General features: G+C 43.5%; 1 protein-coding gene across 6 annotated transcripts in view; it reads right to left on the bottom strand.

Moving 5' to 3' along the window:
- The window catches only part of LOC121543384 (MICOS complex subunit MIC19-like), a 107940-nt gene extending 86621 nt beyond the window's left edge, over positions 1-21319 (bottom strand). For 2 of the 6 annotated variants that reach the window (XM_045212698.1, XM_045212697.1), the window contains exons 1-3: positions 21082-21319; positions 18211-19210; positions 10486-10579 (exon numbers count right to left, since the gene is read on the bottom strand). In XM_045212698.1, coding sequence (XP_045068633.1) covers positions 10486-10579; positions 18211-19210; positions 21082-21162 — 1175 coding nt within the window. In that variant the 5' untranslated portion in view covers positions 21163-21319. The remainder of the gene's footprint in view (positions 1-10485; positions 10580-18210; positions 19211-21081) is intronic. The other 4 variants (XM_045212700.1, XM_045212699.1, XM_045212701.1 and 1 more) reach the window with 4 other exon arrangements.
- Positions 21320-21522: the final 203 nt, after the last annotated feature.

Raw genomic sequence — 21522 nt, 5'->3', positions numbered from 1 at the left:
GGGGGTGGAAACATCATGCTTTGGGGCTGTTTTTCTGCAAAGGGACCAGGACGACTGATCCGTGTAAAGGAAAGAATGGGGCCATGTATCGTAAGATTTTGAGTGAAAACCTCCTTCCATCAGCAAGGGCATTGAAGATGAAACGTGGCTGGGTCTTTCAGCAACGAAGGAGTGGCTTCGTAAGAAGCATTTCAAGGTCCTGGAGTGGCCTAGCCAGTCTCCAGATCTCAACCCCATAGAAAATCTTTGGAGGGAGTTGAAAGTCTGTGTTGCCCAGCGACAGCCCCAAAACATCACTGCTCTAGAGGAGATCTGCATGGAGGAATGGGCCAAAATACCAGCAACAGTGTGTGAAAACCTTGTGAAGACTTACAGAAAACGTTTGACCTGTGTCATTGCCAACAAGGGTATATAACAAAGTATTGAGAAACTTTTGTTATTGACCAAATACTTATTTTCCACCATAATTTGCAAATAAATTCATTACAAATCCTACAATGTGATTTTCAGGGGGAAAAAATCTCATTTTGTCTGTCATAGTTGACGTGTACCTATGATGAAAATTACAGGCCTCTCTCATCTTTTTAAGTGGGAGAACTTGCACAATTGGTGGCTGACTAAATACTTTTTTCCCCCACTGTAATTGGTTAAAGAAAATTGTGATAAAAAAAAAAGTATATCAGTTTCATTTAAGGACCAAAGGATTGACAGCCGTCCCATATAGATTGCAAAATAGTTGGGAAGAGATTTGACGTACCGATCCCATGGCATAGTGTTTATGAATTGATACGCAAAACGACGCCAGATTCAAAACATTGAATTTTTCAATTAAAATTATTATATACAATTCTTGCTTCCAATTGAATGTTATTTATATGGGGGATACAATCTTCCCAGCTCTGCAGATTTTGCTGCGAAGAGACAGAATCATTAGATCATTTGTTTTGGTACTGTCCATTTGTAGCTTGTTTTTGGACACAGGTCCAGGAATGGCTAAAGGATTGCAATATTTACCTGTAGCTAACCCTGCAGATAGCACTACTGGGTGATCTGAAAAGTCAGTCAATCGATCAATAACATAATAATACTTTTAGCAAAAATGTTTATTTTCAATTTACGATCTGTAGAAACAATGAGAATAAAAAGGTTCAGAACTTTTGCTAAACATCACAGTACAGTTGAAAAATGTATGGCAAATAGAAATCCAATATGGATGGTGTTAAGAGATAGATGGGAGAGGTTGAATGGAGCTGAAGGATGGGACTAATAACAACAAGATAACTCTTGTAAAGCATACAGTGTCCATAATAAGTATATAGGTTATAGGTTGAGAGCTTTTGTGAAAGAGCACAGTTAGAAAGATATGGCAAACCAGATGGACATCATGAAAATGATCGGAGGAAGTTCAGGAGTAAAAACAAACCAAATATAATTATTGTAGAATTTGACTGTGTCCATAAAATGTATATAGTATGTATGGGCTGGAAGTACAGGCCTACGCGTTGTTGTTCACTAGTTTACTCCAATTGGGGAAGGGGTGGTGGAAAGTAATGAAGGGAAATATATATTTTTAAAGAAAATTAAAAATTAAAATAACAACTGAACCAAAGATATTCATTTGGGGAGAGGTCGAAACACACATGAAACATTCATAGACATTTTGCTAGGTTGCTGTTGCTATATAATTTGTCCTGGGAGATTAACATTGGGTTGTTATTTTACCTGAAATGCATATGGTCCTTCGTAGAATTTTGACCCATGTTGAGTCATGCAAAATCGTGTGTTCTCTACTCCGACAATTCACCCACACACAAAAAGGGGAAACCTAGTTTGTTTTTCTCTTCTTTCATTCTATTGGGCTCCCGAGTGGCGCAGCGGTCTAAGGCACTGCATCAGTGCTTGAGGCGTCACTACAGACCCTGGTTCGATTCCAGGCTGTCTCACAACCGGCCGTGATTGGGAGTCCCATAGGGCGGCGCACAATTGGCCCAGCGTCGTCTGGGTTAGGGTTTGGCCGGGGTAGGCTGTCATTGCAAATAAGAATGTGTTTTTAACTTACTTGCCTAGTTAAATAAAAGGTTAAATAAAAAAATATAAAAATAATTATACTTCTTCTGATTTTATATGGTGGTTGGCAACTAACTTTAAAAGGTACATTACCACCACCAAATGGACTGGAGTGTGGACCTCCATCTTTCAATCACTCACGTGGGTATATGCTCCTAAAAACCAATGAGGAGATGGGAGAGGCGGGACTTGCCTATTTTAGTTATATTTTAGCGCCTGGCTACGCAGACGCTCGTTGGCACTTGAAATGATTGAATAACGTGTATGTGTAAATGCATTTTGCAACGCTCGCGCACGCAATGCGGGAGGTGTGGTCAGCATGTTAGGCACATCTGTTAACAGCTACGTCCAACATCCTGGAGACACTCCGTTCCAAACTGTATTCAAATGAATAGAAAACTCAAATGATAGAAAACACATCATATAGGCGTGACATATTAAGGATGAAAAATTAGCAGAGTGGGAAGGGGGAAGATTTGATATCCTGGGGAGGAGAGAAGCAATTTTGAAAAGTGAACGTTAACACGTCTTCAGGCCTAAACATGAGTGTGTCACACAGCAAAGGGAGTTAAACATCTCATAGTGGCTTATCTTCTCCAAGTCTCACTCCCAAGACTACTTGGCTCTACTAAAGCCAAATGAAAACACAAACATCATATAAAAGTCAGAGAGGAGAGAACTTGGTGAGGAGACGACATTAAGGGAAATATTGATTCTGTCCGTCCAAGCAGCACGGCATCATGGTCAATAAAGCCCCTTACTTTCCTTTAATGGTGTTGCTTCACAAATGGCACCTTATTCCCTATATAGTGCACTAATTTTGACCAGAACCATGTGGGCCCTAGGAGATGCGACAGGCACTACCTCTTCCCATCCCCTGTGGCTTCAGCCAACAATGCCATAAACCCAAGACTGATGCTCGTTCAACATTTTATTTTATTATAGCTGACAGGAAATACATTTCTTTATCAATAGCAATTTGTCCAGGTTAGTGCCTGGGCCCGGCTGGCGTGACTGGAAAGACCGTCCAGATCAACAAAGATGACCCGTTAAGCTGTTTTACTAATGCTTATTCAACGGTATTAAGAGGGACAAACACACACAGTGTCTCTCAAACACACACAGTGTCTCTCAAAAACACACAGTGTCTCTCAAACACACACAGTGTCTCTCAAACACACACAGTGTCTCTCAAACACACACAGTGTCTCTCAAACACACATCGTTGGAGAGCATCCGTGCTGACAAGCAGCTTACAGATGATTGCTTACTAATTTCGAATTACCGTTGTTCACGAAAAGCTACAAAAAGAACCAAAAAAAGTGAAGAGGTAAACCAAATAAGTGGAGGACTTGAGGCAGTCTGAACGAGCCCACAGTGCCATAACCATCATAATGAATATAATTAATTGCGGGCCGCAATTTAGACTCAAATTGGTACAGTACGCTTACTTCTCTGAATAGAGGTCCATACACGACACACATTTACGTCAATAAAAGACAAAACAATCCAAAAACTAAACAATGATCTTAGTCCCTGTGAATACCCACCCTAAAACACACCTAAAAAAAAAACTTAATAGCCGTAGCCTAATGCTAGCGCCTCCCATTCACTCTATAGGGGCATTTCCCATCCATACTGTAATAGCGGCTACATTAAGCGCTAGGCTAAACGACTTCCTCATTCACTGTGAGGCTTTTGGAGCCCATCCAGTACCATTAGAGAGGAATTATGTGTTTATCAGACATTATGGGACATGCACCTGCTCTTTTGTGACGAAGAGGGGAGGAAAGGGGAGTGCTGCATCCCAAATGGCATCCTATTTCCTATATAGTGCACTACTTTTGACCAGAGTGCAATGGCTACATCTATGGGTCCTGGTCAAAAGTAGTGCACTATATAGGGAATAGGGTGCCATTTGGGATGCAGACGAGAAGTGGGGAAGGCGCTGGGAGGGAAGCCACGATGCCTCATCAATGCTGGCTAATAGATCACCCACTCAGCGCCAAGGAAATTACCTCTCGATGGCGCCCTCTCCCAGGCATGATTAATTGAGCCCCAAGAAAAGGATAGGTGGAAAGGGGGATGAAATAAGCGCTGATGTGCTTCGGAAGATAAATAGATTGAACACATGTGGGAGAAGGAATGAATGTGACCTTTTTTACTATTAATGGAATAGAGAATTGGCAGGGGGTTTCTGCAAACGTGTCCTTTCTCTTCCTTTCTTTTGGAATCAGGATCAGGAAACTATACAGCGCATTCAGGAAGTATTCACACCCCTCAACTTTTTCCACAGTTTGTTGTGTTACAAAGTGGGATTAAAATTGATTTAACTGTCATTTTTTTGTCAATGATCTAGACCAAATACTATAATGTCAAAGTAGAAGAAAAATTGTAACATTTGTAAAAAAAATACACACACACACACACACACACACACACACATATACATACATACATACATACATACATACATACAGTGAGGGAAAAAAGTATTCGATCCCCTGCTGATTTTGTACGTTTGCCCACTGACAAAGACATGATCAGTCTATAATTTTAATGGTAGGTTTATTTGAACAGTGAGAGACAGAATAACAACAACAAAATCCAGAAAAACACATGTCAAAAATGTTATAAATTGATTTGAATTGTAATGAGGGAAATAAGTATTTGACCCCTCTGCAAAACATGACTTAGTACTTGGTGGCAAAACCCTTGCTGGCAATCACAGAGGTCAAACGTTTCTTGTAGTTGGCCACCAGGTTTGCACACATTTCAGGAGGGATTTTGTCCCACTCCTCTTTGCAGATCTTCTCCAAGTCATTAAGGTTTCGAGGCTGACGTTTGGCAACTCGAACCTTCAGCTCCCTCCACAGATTTTCTATGGGATTAAGGTCTGGAGACTGGCTAGGCCACTCCAGGACCTTAATGTGCTTCTTCTTGAGCCACTCCTTTGATGCCTTGTCTGTGTTTTGGGTCATTGTCATGCTGGAATACCCATCCACGACCCATTTGCAATGCCCTGGCTGAGGGAAGGAGGTTCTCACCCAAGATTTGACGGTTCATGGCCCCGTCCATCGTCCCTTTGATGCGGTGAAGTTGTCCTGTCCCCTTAGCAGAAAAACACCCCCAAAGCATAATGTTTCCACCTCCATGTTTGATGGTGGGGATGGTTTTCTTGGGGTCATAGGCAGAATTCCTCCTCCTCCAAACACGGCGAGTTGAGTTGATGCCAAAGAGCTCAATTTTGGTCACATCTGACCACAACACTTTCACCCAGTTCTCCTCTGAATCATTCAGATGTTCATTGGCAAAATTCAGACGGGCCTGTATATGTGCTTTCTTGAGCAGGGGGACCTTGCTGGCGCTGCAGGATTTCAGTCCTTCACGGCATAGTGTGTAACCAATAGTTTTCTTGGTGACTATGGTCCCAACTGCCTTGAGATCATTGACAAGATCCTCCTGTGTAGTTCTGGGCTGATTCCTCACCGTTCTCATGATCATTGCAACTCCACGAGGTGAGATCTTGCATGGAGCCCCAGGCCGAGGGAGATTGACAGTTCTTTTGTGTTTCTTCCATTTGCGAATAATCGCACCAACTGTTGTCACCTTCTCACCAATCTGCTTGGCGATGGTCTTGTAGCCCATTCCAGCCTTGTGTAGGTCTACAATCTTGTCCCTGACATCCTTGGAGAGCTCTTTGGTCTTGGCCATGGTGGAGATTTTTTAATCTGATTGATTGATTGCTTCTGTGGACAGGTGTCTTTTATACAGGTAACAAGCTGAGATTAGGAGTCATGTTTTGCAGAGGGGTCAAATACTTATTTCCCTCATTAAAATGCAAATACATTTATAACATTTTTGACATGCGTTTTTCTGGATTTTGTTGTTGTTATTCTGTCTCTCACTGTTCAAATAAACCTACCATTAAAATTATAGACTGATCATGTCTTTGTCAGTGGGCAAACGTACAAAATCAGCAGGGGATCAAATACTTTTTTCCCCTCACTGTATATGGTATGTGTTTGGGTAAAAATAACATTTTTGTTTTATTCTATAAACTACCTGACAACATTTCTCCCAAATTCCAAATAACAATATTGTCTTTTAGAGCATTTATTTGCAGAAAATTACAACTGGTCAAAATAACAAAAAATATGCAGTGTTGTCAGACCTCGAATAACGCAAATAAAATAAGTTCATGTTCATTTTTAAACAACACAATAGTAATGTTTTAACTTAGGAAGAGTTCAATATTTGGTGGAATAACCCTGATTTTCAAATCACAGCTTTCATGCGTCTTGGCATGCTCTCCACCAGTCTTTCATATTGATGTTGGGTGACTTTATGCCACTCCTGGCGCAAAAATTCAAGCAGCTCGGCTTTGTTTGATGGCTTGTGACCATCCATCTTCCTCTTGATCACATTCCAGAAATGTTCAATGGGATTCAGGTCTGGAGATTGGGCTGGCCATGACATGGTCTTGATCTGGTGGTCCTCCATCCACACCTTGATTGACCTGGCTGTGTGGCATGGCGCATTGTCCTGCTGGAAAAACCAATCCTCAGAGTTGGGGAACAATGTCAGAGCAAAAGGAAGCAAGTTTTCTTCCAGGACAACCTTGTACGTGGCTTGATTCATGCGTCCTTCACAAAGATAAATCTGCCTGATTCCAGCCTCTCCAGGTCTCCGACTAACCATTAGATGACCAGGTGTTGGGCAAAGCTGAAAATTGGACTCATCAGAGAAGATGACCTTACTCCAGTCCTCTACGGTCCAATCCTTATTTTTATATTTTATCCTTATTTAACTAGGCAAGTCAGTTAAGAACAAATTCTTATTTACAATGACGGCCAACACCAGCCAAACCCAGACGACGCTGGGCCAATTGTGCGCTGCCCTATGGGACTCCCAATCACGGCCGGTTGTGATACAGCCTGGAATCGAACCAGGGGGTCTGTAGTGACGCCTCAAGCACTGAGATGATGTGCCTTAGACCACTGCGCCACTCAGGAGCCTCTTATGGTCTTTTGCAAACCTCAGCCTGGCTCTTCTTTGCTTCTCATTGATGAAGGGCTTTTTTCTAGCTTTGCACGACTTCAGCCCTGCCCCTAGGAGCCTGTTTCGAACCGTCCTCGCCGTGCACTTCACCCCAGCTTCCGTTTGCCATTCTTTTTGTAGATCACTTGATGTCATTCTACAGTTGTTGAGTGACATTTCGAATGAGTTGGCAGTCATCCCGGTCAGTAGAGAGTCGTTTTCGCCCTCTGCCGGTCTGTAGCTTTGTTGTCCCCAATGTCTGCTGCTTGACTTTGTTCTTATGAACCGCTGTCTTTGAAATTTTAAGGATGGAAGCAACCTGACGCTCACTGTATCTCTCTGCCAGTAAAGCCAGAATTGAACCCTTCTTTTCCTCACTCAAAACTTTCCTTTTCAACTCTTTTGGCATGGTCAATAGTTATTTTTTGATTAATATTACTTTTGGAGGTACTATTAGCACTCTTTTTGCCATCCAGCTGGTCCTATTGCAAGAGGATAGTGATGACCACAGCAGTGGTTTTTATACTTTTCCTTGTTAAATAAGATTTGGTTCATGTGATAACCTAATCAGTACCTAATTCAGTAGAATGAGGTGTGCCTGTGTTGGAAATCAACAGACACTGGAATGGAATGGCTGTCATACATGTAGAGATGCTGATTTAAGAAACATTTGAAGTGGTCTCTTGATAGAGGAATTTGTACGGTTAGAGTAATGACTAAAAGTGTTCCACCCCAATACTGTATGACTGTGTAAACTGTGTTAGAGTTATAAGACAATAAACCCACTAACAGAGAAGGGGGTTAGAAACTGCTGAGACAAACATTCCAGGAGAAAGGATACCTAGAAACTGTCACACTTAAACATTCTGTACTTTGGAAATTTACAGGCCGCCTAAAGGTGGGCGGAGCAAAGTCCTTTGTGTGGACGAATATAAAAAGGCTGTGTGTTTTTAGCGCCAGAGCGCTCTCTGAATAAAATTGCTGATCCATTGCAGACTGGAGAATTTGTTTAATTCTTAATTAACTAGAGCCTTACAACCTCTGGGAATTATTAAAAGCTTGAGTATTAGAGATAGAAATTATCATGACATCTCTTAATTTTTTCCACAGCTGTATATGAAAAATAAAACACTAATATATTGTATCTTGTTTAGAGAAGTGTTCAACCATGTTAGAATCACCTTTGGCAGCGATTACAGCTGTGAGTCTTTCTGGGTAAGTCTAAGAGCTTTCCACACCTGGATTGTGCAACATTCGCCCATTATTATTTAAAACATTCTTCAAGCTCTGTCAAATTGGTCAAAAAAAGTCAACTGTAACTCAGCCACTCAGGAACATTCACTGTTTTCTTGGTAAGCAACTCCAGTGCAGATTTGGCCTTGTGTTTTAGGTTATTGTCCTGCTGAAAGGTGAATTAATCTCCCAGTGTCTGGTGGAAAGCAGACTGAACCAGGTTTTCCTCTAGGATTTTGCCGGTGCTGAGCTCCATTCAGTTTCTTTTTTATCCTGAAAAACTCTCCAGTCCTTAAAGATTAAAATAATACCCATAACATGATGCAGCCACCACTATGTTTGAAAACATGAAGAGTGGTACTCAGTAATGTGTTGTATTGGATTTGCCTAAAAAATAACACTTTGTATTCAGGAAAACAATTGAATTGCTTTGCCACATTTTTTGCAGTATTACTTTGGATGCATGTTTTGGAAGATTTTTTTATTCTGTACAGGCTTCCTTCTTTTCACTCTGTCAATTAGGTTATTATTGTGGAGTAACTACAATGTTGTTTATCATCCTCAGTTTTCTCCCATCACACCCATTAAAAACTAACTGTTTTAACGTCACCATTGGCATCATGGTGAAATCCCAGAGAGGTTTCCTTCATGAGTTAGAAAGTAGGCCTGTATCTTTGTAGTGACTGGGTGTATTGATACACCATCCAAAGTGTAATGAATAACTTCACCATGCTCAAAGGGATATTCAATGTAAAAAAATATATATGTTTACCCATCTAGCAATAGGTGCCCTTCTTTGCAAGGCATTGGAAAACCTCCCTGGTCTTTGCGGTTGAATGTGTGTTTGAAATTCACTGCTCGACATTACAGATAATTGTATGTGTGGGGTACAGAGATGAGGTAGTCATTCAGAAATCATGTTAAACACTAGTATTGCACAGAGTGAGTCCATGCAACGTATTATGTGACTTGTTAAGCAAATGTTTACTACAGAACTTAATTAGGCTTGCCATAACAAAGGGGTTGAATACTTATTGACTCAAGATGTCAGCTTTTCATTTCTTATTAATTTGTAAAATTCTCGAAAAACATAATTCCACTTTGAAAATATGGGGTATTGTGTGTAGGCAAGTGACCAAAGAAATCTATAATTTAATCCATTTTAAATTCATGCTGTAACACAACAAAATGTGGAAAAAGTCAAGGGGTGTGACTACTTTCTGAAGGCACTGTAAATATATAAATCAACCTTCGTGATTGGCTCATAATGCTAAGGTTAATGCTTTTCAGCAGTATGTACACCGGGGAAATACGCTGCACACCACTCCATTTTAGAATAGATGCTCACTAAGGACAAATATAAACCATACATTTAGTGAATACCATTGGTATTTAATATTATGGTTTTAGCATGAAATACCCTTTTTCTTTACACATTTATTTTACTATGTCAATATATGTACTCATTATCAATGTTTTGGCGTCAAACTGGTGGCAGTTGTGAAAAAAGTCAATAGTTGGAGGAGTTGCAGTAGTAATTTAAAATAATGCCATTGTTGATTAGATGCTTTTTCATTAATTAGGCTATTTTCTCTTGAGCCATACCCACTGGGCAAACACTGGTTGAATCAACGCTGTTTCCACATAATTTCAATGAAATTACTTTCAACCAACGTAATAGACGTTGAATTGACGTCTGTGCCCAGTGGGTACGGTCTATCTACTAGAAACTCATGGACAATATCGACACATAAAAAATGAATACTATATGAATCTTATTTTTTTTTTTTTTTAAGTATAAATTGCCAAGTTACGATAGATTGCCATAGATTTTCTGTTAATTACCTAAATTACTGAAGATTCCAGTAACTATGGTAAATTACCGGTAGCTTCACAACCCTACTAAGGACGCAACAAACCAAAGGGCCAATCAGAGAAATAAAGGGTGTGGCTCAGTCCCATAGAGGTTAATGGAAGGGCTAAGGTCAGGGGTGAGGCTTAGACAGGATACATTCTAACACCTACTGCATTGCTTTGTATGAGGCTTTGAGGACAGTTACTGTACTACAGTGGACAGGTAAGGCTGATGTGGTGGTGCGTAACCATGGTGGTTCATTGGGACTCGTGTGTGTGTGTGTGTCTCACCATGCTTGCAGCTCCTGCTCAGCCTTTGCCCTCTCCTTCAACAGGCCTTTCTGCAGATCCTCAGTGATCTTCTTCCTCAGCTCCTCTTCATCAACTATAGGAGAGACAGACAGATAGGCCAGGGTGAGGCACTGTGAACCAGTGTGTGTGTGTGAGACATGCACTGTATGATGTGCCTGTGTGTGTTGACTTGCTGTGGGCAATAAAACATGGTGTGTGTGTGCTGTGAGAGTAGTGAGGTGGGACTGGCCTCTTGCCTTATGAGCCATACAGCCAGAGGAGAGGAACACTATACAGCCAGAGGAGAGGAGGGAGTGCTTTATAGCCAGAGGAGAGGAGGGCTTTACAGCCAGAGGAGGGGAGAGGAGGGCTATACAGCCAGAGGAGAGGAGAGGAACACTATACAGCCAGAGGAGAGGAGAGGAACACTATACAGCCAGAGGAGAGGAGAGGAACACTATACAGCCAGAGGAGAGGAGGGAGTGCTTTATAGCCAGAGGAGGGGAGAGGAACGCTATAGAGCCAGAGGAGGGGAGAGGAACGCTATACAGCCAGAGGAGAGGAGAGGAACACTATACAGCCAGAGGAGGGGAGAGGAGGGCTACACAGCCAGAGGAGGGGAGAGGAGGGCTACACAGCCAGAGGAGGGGAGGGCTACACAGCCAGAGGAGGGGAGGGCTATACAGCCAGAGGAGGGGAGAGGAGGGCTACACAGCCAGAGGAGGGGAGAGGAGGGCTACACAGCCAGAGGAGGGGAGAGGAGGGCTATACAGCCAGAAGAGGAGGGCTATACAGCCAGAGGAGAGGAGAGTTAGATCTGCCACGCACCACTAATCACCAGCGCTATAAAAACCTCATCACATACTCACACACACAACCTCCCCACACAATTTGTTATTGCTTTACTTTCCCCCAATCTCCCAAACTCCTTGTATTTATGTCACTGGCGTCATGGCGTGTTTGACTGTGTGTCTTCTTGGTCCTATCTTGGCAGGTAATTAAGCATGAAAGTAAGACGTGGGGCGAGCTAAGAGGCCAAGACGTGCTCTGAAGGCAGAAGTGCCATGCGGTGTGTCGGTGCAGCAGCAACACTGCAGTGCTGGGAGAGAGACAGAGAGGGGTGTGTGCTTACAGATGACTCAAGTGAGACTGGCACATTACAGAGAGATGGGATAATCGGCATTGTCAGAGAGCCTTTTATTACCAGGTAGACCCGGTCACAGTGTAGCGGTGAAGAACAGACAGACAGACAGACCGACCGACATTTGCTGGCTAACTCCCATTCGCCGAACAAGTGGAACACCTATAATCTCTAACACACTGTAGAGCAGAGCAGGAAAGCCCTTGGAGACTGTTTTCGTGACTGGAGCTTGTTAGAGCCCAGCTTCTAGTCTGCTGGGTATCATCCCCCCACCTTTGGTTCTGAGAAGGATAGGACCTAAAATAAAGATCCCCTCTAATGGGGGATAGAGGGAGGGGAAAGGACAGGGATAGAGGGATGAGTGTAGGAGGGAGGAAAATGAGGGATGAAGCCCCACTCTTCTATTCCCTGGACCTGGATTCAGTCAGCTTCACTTGAGAGATGTCCTTGGCATGGTGCTCCCGTGCGTGTGTGTGTGCGTGCGAGCACAGAGTCCCCCCCCTAGGAGCGCAGTAGTCTCAGTCTCTGCTGAGTTAATTAAACTTTCAGGCTAACAGAGCCCAGGCACAAGCGGGTGTCCTTTCCTGCGTTGGCTAACTAGTGCATAATCAACCTGACTCATTAACACCCCTCCTCGCTTCAGCTGAGTCATTATCTCAGACCGGATTGACACTATCAAAAATGACATTAAAATAGACGAGCATGCTTTTGCAGCTCTGTTACAATAATTTTAATGGGGCCTTTTTAGTCAATGGGAACCTTTATGTTCCCTTTGAGTATCAACAAGGGTGTCTATACCCTCCCCTCCGGTCTTTCCTGTGCCATCTACTGATTGTCCCATCAGTAAAAACATCTAGAATCCTTCTGAAAGAAAGTGTCAGAGGAGGGTCTAAGTACGTTATACTGCCGCGTCTCATCAAGGCCAAGAATAGATAGCTGCTTGTTACCGTGACAATGCCCGGGCCAAATACCATATTTCACGGCAGGAGCTGGCATGCAATTAATCAAACAGTGGGTTGAGGGTAATGGAAGCCGGGGTTAGGGGCCCCCTCCATGTACCATCTCTCCGGGACGCTGATATTTGATAAGTGAATTAAAGATACGGCCCTTAAAACAGAAAAGAGCTCCACATGTATCACTCTGGAGTCCCATCCTGCTGCAAGTAAGGTCAATCCTATTTCTCTCGCTCTCTCATTTTCTCCTTCTCTGTCTAACCACCTCCCTCTCCTTACATCTATTTTCCTTCCTCCCTCCCTCCCTCCCTCTCCCCCTCCCTCTCTCCAACCTTATTTCAGACAACAGAAAGAAGAGAAAGAGTATAAATGAGGGTGGACAGAGAGCAGTCTGTAGAAACTTGGAGAGATAATGCAAAGGGAATGTTGTCATCTCCTGTGCAAAACAACATGTGGCAAATAGTGCATGATGCTAATCAATAGAGAAAGTTTGACAACATGGTCAAACAAATGGCTGCAATCACTTCAATTGATACTGATAGAGAGTAGGCCCAGCACAGCTCTGTCACCAAGAATACATCAGAAACACTACCTGTAGAGCTAACTGGTGACAGCAACCAACACATTAGCTGAAGCAGGCTGAGAGAGTGTTAGAAGACTAGAGAGAAAACCTTCTGTGAAATCGGTATTGACTGGAATCCATTTTACAGCCTCCCCAGACCACATTTACATTATCATTGGATGTTACAGTGCCTTCGGAAAGTATTCAGACCCCTTGACTTATTCCACATTTTGTTACATTACAGCCTTATTCTAAAATGTATTAAATAAAAAATCAGCAATCTACACACAATACCCCATATTGACAAAGGTTTTTAGAAAGTATTCAGCTATGAGACTCGAAATTGAGCTCAGGTGCATCCTGTTTCCATTGATCATCCTTGAGATGTTTCTACAACCTGATTGGAGTCCAACTGTGGTAAATTCAATTGATTGGACATGATTTGGAAAGGCACACACCTGTCTATATAAGGTGTGCATGTCAGTGCAAAAAGGTGTGCACTGACAGTGCATGTCAGTGCAAAAACCAAGCCATGAGGTCGAAGGAATTGTCCGTAGAGCTCCAAGACAGGATTGAGTCGAGGCACAGATCTGGGGAAGGGTACCAAAACATTACTGCAGCATTGAATGTCCCCAAGAACACAGTGGCCTCCATCATTCATAAATGGAACAAGTTTGGAACCACCAAGACTCTTCCTAGAGCTGGCCGCCCGGCCAAACTGAGCAATCGGGGGAGAAGTGCCTTGGTCAGGGAGGTGAACAAGAACCCGATGGTCACTCTGACAGAGATCCAGAGTTCCCCTGAGGTGATGGGAGAACCTTCCAGAAGGACAACCATCTCTGCAGCACCAATCAGGCCTTTATGGTAGAGTGGCCAGAAGGAAGCCACTCCTCAGTAAAAGGCACATGAAAGCCCACTTGGAGTTTGCCAAAAGACTCTCAGACCATGAGAAACAAGATTCTCTGGTCTGATAAACCAAGATTGAACTCTTTGGCCTGAATGCCAAGTGTCAAATCTGGAGGAAACCTGGCACAATCCCTACGGTGAAGCATGGTGGTGGCAGCATCATGCTGTGGGGATGTTTTTCAGCGGCAGGGACTGGGAGACTAGTCAGGATCGAGGCAAAGATTAATGGAAAAAAGTACAGAGAGATCCTTGATGAAATCCTGCTCCTGAGCGCTCAGGACCTGAGACTGGGGCGATGGTTGACCTTCCAACAGGACAAGTCCTTGAGTGGTGCCAGAGCCCAGACTTGAACCCGATCAAACTTCTCTGGAGAGACCTGAAAATAGCTGTGCAGCAACACTCCCCATCCAACCTGACAGAGCTTGAGAGGATCTGCAGAGAAGAATGGGATAAACTCCCCAAATACAGGTGTGCCAAGCTTGTAGCATCATACCCAAGAAGACTCGAGGCTGTAATCGCTGCCAAAAGGTGCTTCAACAAAATACTGCGTAAATGGTCTGAATACTTATGTAAATGCAATATTTCCATTTTATTTATTTTTATAAATTTACAAAAATTTAAAGAAACCCGTTTTTGCTTTGTCATTATGGGGTATTGTGTGTAGATTGATGAGGGGGAAAAAACAATTGAACCAATTTTAGAATAAGGCTGTAACGTAACAAAATGTGGAAAAAGTAAAGTGGTCTGAATACTTTCCGAAGGCACTGTATATAGCGTTTGGCCTGACTCAACAGTTCTTGTGGTCTTACACAATTTTGTGAAGACTATGGACCAAACTGCGTAGGTCTGCAATTACAACCCTCATCATCCTCCTCCATGTTCTCCCCATACTTCCCCACTCCAAGGGTGTCAGCCGTAGAACGGGTTCTGATAGGATAAACACGTCAAGGGTCCTTTGGGCCCTCCATCGGCCAGGCGGGGGTCACAGACACTTCCAGATCAACAGAGCCCCCGTGTCAATCCTGAGTAGGACATGGAAATGTTAAAGAGATTAAAAACTCATTTTTTTTTCTTTTTTTTTTACCGCCCAACCCCTAAACCCCGGTGAGAAAGAAAATCTAGAAAGGAGCTCTCTCTTGGCAGAGGGAGATAATAGACGGGGAGGCAAATTGCGTTTCATCAGACGTTTCATTAACCCCGGGACCCGCATAGAGGGCATAATCTGCAACATTACCACTTCTGCACGCCTCGCTCTCACCACGACACTGCAGCCACACTTTTTCCAACACCTTCAAGAAGATAAACTACCGTCGTAGCCGCTGTCTCGTGCAAAGCCGTCCATCTATTCATTTCACAGATTCACTCCCCTATCTTCGCCTGTCATTTAAATCACAAGAATTACCGATCACTTCCCATTTGATGATGAAGACCAGGGAAGCCATTTTAGAGGGAGAATGATATGTTGCCAGGTGTTTTATACCTCTCTCTCTCTAGTCATCTTTAAGCAGGCTATTAGGCTGAGATAGCCAGTGTGTGGGCGCTGGAGTATGAATATTTATAACCTGCATAGAGCGGTGTAGGAGGCTCAACCTTGACCATATTGTAATCAGCACACACACGACTTGGGCGTGATTTAGCGACAGCCAAGAGGTCTAACTCGATACCACCACTCGTGGGCACACATAATCAACCCCCCCTCATTAAATTAAGGTCGCGACCTTTATGAAAATGTGGTATTGGGCTCGAGCATTGGTGACTTTTTAACGAGACTTGCAGTGTTGCTAGATAGCAGAGTTTTTCAAAAATATAAGACGCGATCAATAAGCCAAGTTGACTTTTTCCTGTTGAGCGCATTTACACTGAGTGTATAAAATATTAGGAACACCTCTTTCATTGACAGACTGACCAGGTGAAAGCTATGATCCCTTATTGATGTCACTTCTTAAACCCACTTCAACCAGTGTAGATGAAGGGGAGGAGACAGGTTAAAGAAGGATTTTTATGCCTTGAGACATGGATTGTATATGTGTGCCATTCAGAGGGTGAATGGGCAAGACAAAATATTTAAGTGCTTTTGAACGGGGTATGGTAGTAGGTGCCAGGTGCATTGGTTTGAGTGTGTCAAGCTGCTGGGTTTTTCATGGCCAACAGTTTCCCGTATGTATCAAGAATGGTCCACCACCCAAAGGACATCCAGCCAAATTTGACACAACTGTGGGAAGCATTGGAGTCAAAATGGGCCAGCATCCCTGTGGAACGCTTTCGACACCTTGTAGTCCATGCCCCGACGAATTGAGGCTGTTCTTAGGGCAAAGGGAGGAGGGGTGCAACTCAATATTAGGAAGGTGTTCCTAATGTTTTGTGCACTCAGCATATAACGGACATGGGACAACCTTTATGAAAACATTTATCCTTTCTTTCAATGTCAACTTACATCACTGTGCTATGAGGCCACCCACGGTTAGAGAAGAATTTGAAGCAGCCACAAGAACACAACGAATGAAGGTTATAGCTACAATAACACTATAGAAAACCTCCACCTGTGTACAGTAGTCATCTAGTAGCCAAACCACCATGCACCTGACCAACCCTTGACCGAAAAAAAACGTACGTCACATACTGAGGGAAGGAAGAGGAGGAGGAGAGGAGAAAGGAAGAAAAAAGGGATAGAGAAATCTTTCTCCTCCAACACAAAGCTCATTAGCCAGATGTGAGTGTTATTACTGTCTGGTGATGTGGGCAGGAACAGAAGACAACTCTTACTCTGGTTGCAATGGTAACCTGTGTGGAAATTAATATGCAGCTCTGTATTACTTAACATACCAACTTAGGTAAGAGAGGAGAGGGAGGGTTGCTGGTATCAAATCCTACATGCCATTTCCTGCCGTTGTGCCCTTGAGCAAGGCACTTAACCACCCACAACAACAGCTCCTGGGCGTCCAGTGTGGCATCCCACCGCACCTCTCCAAAACCTGTAGGAGTATGTGTGTGTGTGGCTTTCGGCGGGGTTGGGTTAAAAGCGTAAGTCAAATTTTGGTTGGATCTTGTGTACAATTAACCAATAAAGTGATCTGGGATCTGACATGCAAGGAAAAATAGACCACTCATCTGTTAGGACTACAAACAAGGGTCCTTAACGGACCGAAAAGGAGCTAAAATGAAAATTTTTTGCAAAGACACTAAAGAACATTCTTAAAAATGTAGCTTTTTAAGTGGAACTAGCTGACAATTTTTTTCCAATAATACACAATTCCCCCAAAAAATTCCATACACATCCCCGATAAAAAAATGAAGTGAGAGATTGCGTGTTTATCTTTTAAATCTGCAAAGCAATTAACTTGGACAATAGGGAGGGATTTTTTGACAGCGAGAAAAACGGAGAGCGAAAGGCCGGGCGCTAATGAAAACAGATTAACACAAAAGTGTTTTTGTTAAGAATGTGTGAATAATGTGCGTTATAAGACCAATTGTATTAACAATGTCCTCAAGTAGAGAGCCCAAACAGCATACTAAGATACAACTGATAGCATTGACTTACATTACAGCATGGCTGACAGTTGATAAGTGGCTTGGGAGTTTTGCTAGGAAGATTTAAATTCCAGATGAACACTTAGGAAGCTAACGCACACACGCCCACAGCCTTTTCATAATAAGGCCCGGCTGGTTTGTTGTGTGAAACTGAAGAGGTGTCTCTCTAATCACCAGAGGCAGTGCAGCGTGCCTTTAAGATGGTCACTTTTTAATTGCCACACCAATTGTGTGCCATCAAGGATGGGGAAATCTCCTCGCCCACCTTTTTCATCATCTGTGATGGAACCTCCTACGTCCCCATCGTTTCCTGCCTTACCTTAAACAGTCCTATCCCTATGGAGAAAACCTGATACACCCCGATACCAGTGTAAGGTGACCGTTAACATGCAAGACGCAAAGCAGCCATAAGCAAATGGGCTAGTAGAGGGAAAGAACACATCACATTTTATACAGAAAAAAACAGTAAAAAGTTAGTTACATTATTCCGACAAAACGTAGAAAAAAGGGCAATCATTTCAGCTGCCAAGTGGGATAAAATATAGGAAATGTAATTGTTTCATTAGCGCTTGTGCGGCAATGTTTGTAAACACAGAAAGTAAACCCTTATGGCTGTACAGTATAGTAGAACTCACCTGCAGGTGGTGATGGTGGTGGAGGCGCTGCAGCCACTGGTTCTGGCTCTGGGGCGGGAGGAGGAGGGGCAACAACTTCCACTGGGAGCTGAGGAGGAGGGGCAGTGGGTTCACAAGTGGGCGGAGCAATGAATTCAGCTGGTGGAGGCGGCGGAGCGATGGGTTCGACTGCAGGCTGCAGGGAGAAAGCTTCCATTGGAGGAGGAGCAGACTCAACAGCAGGGGAGGAGGAGATGGATGCCAATGCAGAGGAAAGGGGAGGAGGTGCAATAAGTTCAATTACGGGAGGGGGTGCAATGGCCTCACTTACGGGAGGAGGTGCAATAAGCTCAATTACAGGAGGAGCAGCAATGGGTTTGATTACAGGAGGAGCAGCAACAGGTTCGATTACAGGAGGAGCAGCAACGGGTTCGATTACAGGAGGAGAAGCAATGGGTTCGATTACAGGAGGAGCAGCAATGGGTTCGATTACAGGAGGAGCATGAATTGGTTTGATTACAGGAGGAGCAGCAATGGGTTCGATTACAGGAGGAGCAGCAACGGGTTCGATTACAGGAGGAGGTGGTGCAGGAATGGTAATGGGTTCCACAGCAACAGGAGCGGGAACAGGAGTGGGATCAGGGATGGGGGCCAGGGGTTGAACCGGCGGTGGGAGGGTTACCGGCTCAACAGCTGCAGGTGGCGGGGGGGGCGCCACAGGCTTTAAAGCAGCTAGGGGAGGAGGCGGGATCACCATGTCAATGATGGTCGGAGCTGCTACCTGTTCCATGGGGGGTGGGGGTGGAGCCACTACTTCAGTGACAGGTGCAGGAGGTGGTGGTGGTAGTGCGATGGGTTCTCTGGGTGGAAGCGAGGTGATGGGATCGAAGGGGGGTCTGAGGGGAGGCACTGGAATGATGAGGGGGGAGGGAGCAGCAACAGTGGGTGGGACCTGTGGAAGGGAGGGGGGAAGAAGGGGGGCTATGGGCTCCCTCATTCGGTTGATGACATTCTCAGAGAGCTGCAGAAGAGAGAGAAGAGAGAAACCAAATGAAAAAAATAAAAAACACAACTAACAAGGATACCAGATCTGAACAACACTAAACACTTCAACTGCACCACACTCAAAGTCGAAAGGCAAGTTCTCACAATTTACTTTTCAAGTCTCAGGCTCAGGTCACTGCCTCAGCCAATGTTAGCCTACTTAATCACACAAGGCTACAACTCTAGGTGCACTAGCTCTATCACAATAGCCTGAGCAGTGTTCTCCCTTTATGCATTTAGAAGTGGCACACCACCGCTGCTAAATTGTGTCCACCACTGCAACAAAAAAAAGAAAACAGCTAGTCCCCCACCCCCTGCTAACTGCCACCGCTGCTGAAAAAAATCCAAGGGGAAACACTGGCCTGAGTCTCTAGTGTAGTAGTCTTCCCTTGCTCCCTTGGACAAGTGACAGCTCATGCCATTACAAAACATTACCTAATTTTCAAACTCATCTTTTAAACACAATCAATCCTAATCTTTTCAAATACAGTCAGAATAGAATGCAATGGTGACCCACTTGAGCAATAACATTGGCTAGGCTAGCACTTGATCATGACTCTCAGTTCCTTTACATTACACACAAGAGTCATTGGATGAAGGAATCTTCTGTAGGAGGTGTTTTGTTAAGAGCCCCAGCGCTCAATCTGAACATTAACACGCGTTGCTTGCGGTACAGTTTTGGAAGCATAATGACCTTATCTTTCATATCAGCAATAAATAATAAAAAAGTTTAAATTGACACACACCTTGATAGGGTTAGGGTTCCCACAAGGCCATATCTCCAAGTTACAGCGCTTGTTTATCGACCACCTGTGCTAATTAGCTATCTAGCATGCTCTAAACACCTGTGTGTAAGCATAACTCAGGAAGTGTAGTTTCGTCGGATGGCGGCACCCATAGTTGTATGGATCTGTAACTGCTACAGTAAGTGTATATTTTTTATTTTGACGGATCCTTTCTCGCTGATAAAAGACAAGGGCCATATGTTTATAACGCCGTATCACAAGCGATGATTATTTACGTTTCTAAATGTTAAAACACAGGGTCTTGATTGTAGTTTACATCAGGTAGTGGTGGGCGAAGCGTATGGCTGAAAACTGTAGCGCGAAGGCAGAATGCTGCCTAGAGTTTTCATGCACTAGGCCTAGGCTATATTACATACGCCCACTGTATAACACTGGCTGTGCTATGTGGTGTACTAGCTACAACTGCAAGGTGTGTTTTGTTTATGCGTTTTGTTTGTTGATCTGTATCAACACACGTGGCAAGAATGCAGAAGGAAAACACCACCACACACCAGCTGATTCTTCTATGTAAACAAGAAACATTGGCTTGAGTCTTCTAGCAACAAGGTGCTCCACAATGGGTATTTTCGTGCCAACTAGTCTTAACTTGAAACTAAACTAAAGCCTCTCAACCTATATTTAACTTAAATTGGCACGCAGGGACCATCTGCAACAGTTAAACCACTTATAAGCTTACAAGTCAGAGGGAAAGTAGACGACACGTGTTTTACATGACATGGATTTAATGGTGCAAAATGGACTAAACTGTAAGGTCCTAAAATAAAAGTATGATCTATTATACACAAAATGTCATTACTACGAACTAGGCCTAGCTGTATCCATTCATTCATTCATAATTTAGACCACGCGAGGCCATTGCATAAACGTCAGTATCAAACTGACAGCAAGTTAACTAGCTAGCCTAGCTACCATAACAAACGTTACTCTGGCATGACATTGCCTATTTGTTTGGTAATAAGGATATAATAATGCAGTCAACAGTAGTTCCTATCATTTTCAACTCGCTTCAATACTTAATTGTTGTTATCCTTTCAGCACTCACCCTTATGCCCTTCACAACTGTGATGTTGTCATTTTCATCCGACTCAAAGGAGACCCGGCGCGTGCTATTGTTCGCTCCCATCTCGGACTACAATCAGCGAAAGTGATACCTTACTGCATGCAATGGAAATTGTTGTCATCCACCTGTTTTTAGGCAAAATTCTCAAGTCGTACACCGGGGACAGGGAGCTACAGGGCCGCACGCCTCTGGAAGCACGTACGTTCACACTTCCGTAGCATGCCAGCTGTCCAAGAAAGGCTGCGTTTATTGGAGGAGCGAATACGTATTTTGCAACAGAGGTGTCCATTGGTGCAAAAGAGGTATCCTGAATATTATAAGGAGACAAAAGTGCACTTTTAATTTTGCATGCATACACATTACACAATAAATAAATAGATAATTGGTGGGGCGAAGACAGAAGACATGATGTAACCACTCATA

This window comes from Coregonus clupeaformis, unplaced genomic scaffold (assembly GCF_020615455.1).
Source record: "Coregonus clupeaformis isolate EN_2021a unplaced genomic scaffold, ASM2061545v1 scaf0042, whole genome shotgun sequence".
Taxonomy (NCBI): Eukaryota; Metazoa; Chordata; class Actinopteri; order Salmoniformes; family Salmonidae; genus Coregonus; species Coregonus clupeaformis.
The sequence above is the reverse complement of the archived record's forward strand: the minus strand, read 5'-3'. Positions and strand labels throughout refer to the sequence as shown.